Raw genomic sequence first — 7,335 nt, 5'->3', positions numbered from 1 at the left:
GACTTCAGTAGCGTCCTGGCTGCCATGGTAACCGGTCGAAGCCCCAACATTACACTGCTGGGACTCTGATCGGAACTGCCGCTGCCACCAATGATGGGGGGGGCGCACTGCCCACCAATGATTTTAATACTGGGGAGGGGGGGCGCACTGCCCACCAATGATTTTAATACTGGGGAGGGGGAGGGGAGGGCGCACTGCCCACCAATGATTTTAATACTTGGGAGGGGGAGGGCGCACTGGCCACCAATGATTTTAATACTGGGGAGGGCGCACTGCCCACCAATGATTTTAATACTTGGGAGGGCGCACTGCCCACCGATGATTTTAATACCGGGGAGGGGGGAGGGCGCACTGCACACCAATGATTTTAATACTTGGGAGGGGAAGGGGGAGGGCGCACTGGCCACCAATGATTTTAATACTTGGGAGGGAAAGGGGGAGGGCGCACTGGCCACCAATGATTTTAATACTTGGGAGGGGAAGGGGGAGGGCGCACAGCCCACCAATGATTTTAATACCGGGGGGGGGGGGGGGCGCACTGCCCACTAATGATTTTAATACTGGGGAGGGTGCACTGCCCACCAATGATTTTAATACTGGGGAGGGCGCACTGCCCACCAATGATTTTAATACTGGGGAGGGCGCACTGCCGACCAATGATTTTAATACTTGGGAGGGGAAGGGGGAGGGTTCACTGCCCACCAATGATTTTAATACCGTGGGGGGGGCACACTGCCCACCAATTATTTTAATACAGGGGAGAAGGGGGAGGGTGCACTGCCCACCAATAATTTTAATACTGGGGAGGGTGCACTGCCCACCAATGATTTTAATACTGTGGAGGTGGGGGCGATAGGGCGCAGTGCCCACCAATGATTTTAATACCGGGGAGGGCACACTGCCCACCAATGATTTTAATACCGGGGAGGGTGCACTGCCCACCAATGATTTGAATACCGGGGAGTGCGCTCTGGGGGCTGATGGAGAGGGTACTGGGGGCTGGTGAGAGGCACTGGGGGGGCCGCTGGTGAGAGGCACTGGGAGCTGATGGAGAGGCACTAGGGGCTGATTAAGAGGCACTGAAGGCTGATGGAGAGGCACTGGGGGCAGGTGACAGGCACTGGGGGCCGATGGAGAGGCACTAGGTGCTGGTGAGAGGCACTGGGGGCTAATGGAGAGGCACTGGGGGCTGATGGAGAGGCACTAGGGACTGGTGAGAGGCACTGGGAGCTGGTGAGAGGCACAGTGGGCTGGTGAAAGGCACTGGGGGCTGATGGAGGGGCACTGGGGGCTGGTGACAGGCACTGGGGGCTGGTGAAAGGCACTGGGGGCTGATGGAGAGGCTACTGGGGGCTGCTATGAGGCTACTGGGGGCTGCTATGAGGCTACTGGGGGCTGCTATGAGGCTACTGCGGACTGCTATGAGGCTACTTGGGGCTGCTATGAGGCTACTGGGGACTGCTATAAGGCATGGGGCTCTTATCTGAGGTCTGATTGGGGGTAATTCATATTGGAGTCTGAGCTGAGGTGGCATCTGAGGTCTTATTGGGGTCTTATTAACATTAGGGATCTTATTGGGGCTGTTAGCTGAGGTCTGATTAACATTGGGGGTCTGATTGGTGGTCTGACCTGAGGTATAATGAAAAATATTTTTTTACCGGAGCAGCTTGGAGAAAAAAAGGCCTCACAGTCTCCCAAACTCCTTCTGCCCAGCCAAGCGAGCCAGCACCCCTGAGGCCAAGCCTGTCAGCACCCCTGAGGCCAAGCCAGCCAGCCCCCCTGAGGCCAAGCCTGTCAGCACCACTGAGGCCAAGCCAGCCAGCACCCCAGTTTTTGTTTACGTTTTATGTTGCACTGAATTTTCTGCGAAATATATATCTATTTTTTTATTTTTTATTTTTTTTGGGGGGGAGGGGGTTGGGGTGGCAGTGGATCTTGGGTGAGTTTCCACACTTTTTTTTCCCAGTACTTGATAGTGAACATGGCTGCACTGAAGAGGGAGTGCAGCCATGTTCACTATTTTGTCTGGATTCTCAGTTTTTAGGCTACTTTCACATTAGCGTTTTTTTCTGGATCTGTCATGGATCTGCACAAACATTTCTGTTACAATAATACAGCCGCATGCACTTGTCATGAACTGATCTGGTTGCATTTTGTCTTCTATAGCTATGACGGATCCGTCTTGAACACCATTGAAAATCACACATTGACTTACATTGTGTGTCAGGACGGATCCGTCTTGCTCCGCACCACATCGCGAACAGAAAAACTTTATTCTGTCTGCGATGGGGACGCAACCAAACGGAATGTAATGCATTTTAGAGCATTTCGTTCAGTTCCATTTTGTACCCATTGACAATGAATGGGGACAAAAAATGAAGAGTCTTCTTCCGCTATTGAGATCTTATGACGGATCTCAATAGCGGAATTGAAAATACTAATGTGAAATTAGCCTTAGATGTAAAAAGCAGAACCATCAGTTCACCCAAGGCCATGAACTCTACTGTATCCGTAGTTTCAGGTGCTGCACATCTCGTATCTTCACAGCATAGACAATTGCCTTCAGATGACCCCAAAGATAAAAGTCTAAGGGGGTCACTGGATATGCGAAATTTCTACATGATAATGTGTTTCCCTCTTTATGCCCTGAAGCTGGCACGTTCCCTGAGTTTTTCCAGCAAGATGGTGCACCACCACATTATGGGTGTCAGGTCCGAGCATTCCTAGATGAACAGTTTCCTGGAAAGTGGATTGGTCGTAGTGGGCCAGTTGAATGGCCCCCAAGGTCTCCCGATCTGACCCCCTTAGACTTTTATCTTTGGGGTCATCTGAAGGCAATTGTCTATGCTGTGAAGATACGAGATGTGAAGCACCTGAAACTACGGATACTGGAAGCCTGTGCTAGCATTTCTCCTGCGGTGTTGCTATCAGTGTGTGAAGAGTGGGAGAAGAGGGTTGCATTGACAATCCAACACAATGGGCAGCACATTGAACACATTTTATAAGTGGTTAGAAACTTGTAAATAACTCATATAAGAATAAAGGTACGTTAAAACCAAGCACACCATTGTTTTTCTTGTGAAATTCCCAATAAGTTTGATGTGTCACATGACTCTCTTCCTATTGAAAAAACAAAAGTTGGATTCAAAATGGCTGACTTCAAAATGGCCGCCATGGTCACCACCCATCTAGAAAAGTTTCCCCCCTCACATATACTAATGTGCCACAAACAGGAAGTTAATATCACCAACCATTCCCATTTTATTAAGGTGTATCCATATAAATGGCCCACCCTGTATATTGAATATATAGACACTGAGGAAGAAGACAGCAGAGTCTTCGAAACGCGTCTGGCGTATAGGATATATATGAGTTATGGCAACATAACCGGCAATTCGTTATTAAATATCGCTCTAACTGATATCAAAGAAAGCGCTTTTAAGCAAAAGGTCCACCAATAACGGCAGTGATCGGCACGCTACAGGAAGTAGCAGGAAGCCAGCCCAGCTCTACTACCTGTGCAGGCTTCACCGGAGACACGAGGGACGCCAAAGACACAGAGGGGGCCATACCACAAGCCAATTCGGGGATCACTAAAGAGGAGCAACGAAACACAGCAGTGCCCCGACCACCAGTCCCAACGGACTGCATCTGCTATACATACTACTCATTCATACTAAGCGAGGTACCTTCTATCTGATATCATTAAAGATAAAAGTCAGAGGTAATCTTACCCCATATTTACTCCACGTGGGACGCCACGAACAGGACACTCTCCGCGCATATATGAGTACCGGAGAAATCTTCTGCAACTGTATTTTTACTATTGAACCTTGTGATTATACTTTGAATCCAGATTTCAGATCGCAGTAATATCAGTCAGTAGGAAATACCAAGTTGATAATGTGGTAATCAGCAACTGTAAGGCACACTCTCCAGAGAGACTCTTAATGAAAGTGTACCATCATCTTGGATACAATTCTTTCAATTGATAGCGCTCACATACCGCTATTCTGATCACCTCTCTTGACCTATTCATGCACCAATACGCTTCAACTATGCTTGCACTCTAGAGATAATATATATCCCTGCATCTTTTGCATTTTTTTTGCATTTTTTTTTTTCATTTTTTTCATCACTTTTTTTAATATATATCTTTTTTTCACTTTTTTACTTTTGGTATTTTCACATTTTTTCTTCGTTTACACTTATTTTGAATACATCAATTATACTTTTCACCGTCTCAGGTCACAATCTGAGCTGTGTATCAATCTATTCCCGCATCATCAATATGAAGAAATCTGTTCCCAATACCACATCCATTATTCACATGGATCTCTCTGCATAATAGCTGAGACGATATACCACTTGAATGAACTTTGCCTTTATCTTGGGACTTTTATTTCAGTTTTTTTTACAGCTTACCAGCTGACATCTGTATATTATTTCTCCACCCTTGGATCATTGAATCATCATAGTGCTGCTATTATCAGGCCACATTTTTGAATATTCGTATATATTTTATATTACTTTATATATTTTTATTTTTATTTTTTTATTTCCTTTTATCTTTTATTTTTACCTTACATTTTTAGCCTAGTATCATATTCTACTAATACATTTTATTGACCTACTGCATATTTAGTCTATGTGATTCCATCTATAAGAGTGCCCATACACTTTTCCTCATTGACTTTACTTGGTGAACAGAGTGCGACATCAGTTTGGAGCACCTTGCCATCACCAATCAGAGGGAGAGCCGCCCTATATATCCCCCTTTACATGAACTCTATATTGCAGTGCTCGAAACGGCAGGGCTGGTCCACACGTAGCAATACATCAAAAATCCCGGGGAATCGGCAGTTTGCCAAAAGTTTATTTTGGACTCATATAGCTATATTAAATACAATCACCTACCGGCTTCACGTGCACATCGCACACATAGTCATGGCATTGATATGACAAAGTGTGCACGGGAAATGGTTAGGAGATTGTATTTTAATTTTTTATATGTGTCCTAAGATAAAAATAAACTTGGAATTTTAAAGCTCGATTTCTAGTTTTGTTCATGGTAAAGCTCAGAGTAAAAACGTTGTCCTCTTTTACCATCTCCGTGTTTTTGTATGTAGTATACATTTTACTGATAAATTTAATACAGTTATATTGGAATGACTGAATTTCTTTACAATTCCTGAACTGTTGACGGTTGGGACTCAGAGAAGAAGAAAAGGTTGAGAACCTAAAGCACATTCTGAGCAGAAAAGTGACTAGTCCCATCGAACCCTCCAGAGTGTTAAAGCATGGGTTCGGGGAACAGTTACTTCATTGCTTTTATACTTTTTCAGTGCATGGCTTCTGTTCACATTCCATGTTCATCAGATCTTATGACAGGTTCTCTTCTCATCACTATTCCTAGCTTGCCCTACAATGAATCTTAAAGTTTTTTAGGCTTTTCCAAATTTCCTCACGGATCAGGTTTGTTTTCACCCCATAGACAAGTGGGTTGAGCATGGGAGGAACCAAGAGGTAAATGTCAGAGAAGATAATGTGGACATAAGGAGGAATCTTCTTGCCATATCGGTGGGATAAGAAAGAGAATATGGCCATGCAGTAAAAGCTCAGGAACACGCACATATGAGGGGTACACGTGTTAAATGCTTTCAGACGAGCGTCTTTAGATGGAAGACGGAAGACGGCATTGAAAATCATGGTATACGATAGGAGGATGAAAAGCAAATCAACACCAAGAATGGTGAAAGCAACAAATAGTCCATATATACTGTTCACCCGGATATCAGCGGCCGCAAGCTTCACCACCGCCATGTGCTCACAGTAGGAATGTGCAATGATGTTGGTCTTGAAAGCAGGAAACCTTTTGATCAGAACAAGACAAGGACCAACCAGAACAACTGCCCGGACCACAAACACGATGACCAGTCTGGTTATCAGTCTAGTGGTTATTATGGAGTTATACCGGAGAGGCTTATATATGGCAATATAGCGGTCATACGCCATGGAAAGCAAGAACCCAGATTCAATACTGGTGAAGCTGTGAATGAAGAACATCTGTAGAAGACAACCATTAAAGCTAATGGCTCTAGCATCAAACCAGAAGATGGACAAAATTTTGGGGGCAAAGCATGTACAAAGAAGACCATCATTAAATGCCAACATGGAGAGGAATATAAACATAGGCTGGTGGAGTCTTGGAGATGTGAGGATGACAACTATCACCATGATGTTCCCCAGCAAAGCAAATATATAGAGGATACAGAAAGGAATTGAGATCCAGATATCCCCATGTTCTAGACCCGGAATACCAACCAGTATGAAGTAGGTGGGATAGAAGGTGGCATTCATCATCTTCTAGTGTTCCTGATGCAAATGAATAGCACTGACATTAAAATGCAATGCACTATAGGGACGATACATTGCATTTTAAAATCTTTCAAAAAGCTGTCTGTTATAGTCCCCTTCTGGGACTATTAAGTGGTAAAATTTTTTTTAAAAAGACTGAATTGTTAATTTATTCTTAGTTGCCACCGAAAAAACTTGTGATCAAAAAGCGTAATTTACTCCTAAATGATACCAATAAAAAATACAAGTTGTCCCGCAAAAATCAAGCCCTCACACAACTCCATAGAAAGAAAGATAAAAAAAGTTATGGGTCTTGGAAGTGGCAATGCAAAAACATTTTTTTTCTTTCTATTGCAAAAAAGTAGTAAAACTTAAAAAAAAAAGATATGTACCGTATCTGGTATCACTGCCAAAGAGAATAAATTATGTTATTTATGCCGAAAAATGAACGCCGTAACATTTATAACGTATAAACACAGTGGCAGTATTGCTGTTTTTCCTATCCCCCACCCAGAAAGAGGTAATAAAAGTTAATTAGAAAGTTATGTGTACCCCAAAATGGCGCCATTAAAAACTACAACTTGTCCCGCAAAAAAACAAGCCCTTTTAAAGCTATATAGATGAAAAAATAAAAAAGTTATAGCTCTTGGAACGCGACGATAAAAAAAGGAAGAAAAACGCTTGGTCAGTAAGGCCCAAAACAGGCTGGTCTTTAAGGGGTTAAAGTTAGCTTTTAATTCCCCTGGATGATTTTAGGATAGTAGACAAAAGGGTAGAACTTGATTTGTCATTCCTGCAAAAATTGTGGGAGATCAGCACAAAGTGTGGACAGCACATCAGTCTCAGGACAGGTAGAAACAGTGAGACAAGGGTTAAATACAAAAACCCTGGCTTGTCTGGGGTAATAGCAGTGTCCAGGAGAGAAATGCAAAAAAAACAGGAAATAACCCCACTTCCATCGACTTCTGGCTGCAGCAT

The 7,335-nt window shown here is 43.9% G+C and overlaps 1 protein-coding gene across 1 annotated transcript; it reads right to left on the bottom strand.

Moving 5' to 3' along the window:
- Nucleotides 1-5,412: 5,412 nt before the first annotated feature.
- LOC120994121 (olfactory receptor 52A1-like) lies at nucleotides 5,413-6,363 on the bottom strand. Its single transcript, XM_040422578.1, has one exon. The coding sequence runs from the start codon at nucleotides 6,361-6,363 to the stop codon at nucleotides 5,413-5,415; it is 951 nt and encodes a 316-aa protein (XP_040278512.1).
- Nucleotides 6,364-7,335: the final 972 nt, after the last annotated feature.

Source organism: Bufo bufo, chromosome 3 (genome assembly GCF_905171765.1).
Source record: "Bufo bufo chromosome 3, aBufBuf1.1, whole genome shotgun sequence".
Classification (NCBI taxonomy): Eukaryota; Metazoa; Chordata; class Amphibia; order Anura; family Bufonidae; genus Bufo; species Bufo bufo.
Note: the sequence above shows the minus strand (reverse complement) of the source record. Positions and strands in the feature narration are given on the sequence as shown.

Bases quoted from the DNA above. Each gene is read 5' to 3' on its own strand.
- LOC120994121 (XM_040422578.1), bottom strand. From the start codon at position 6,363: ATGATGAATGCCACCTTCTATCCCACCTACTTCATACTGGTTGGTATT.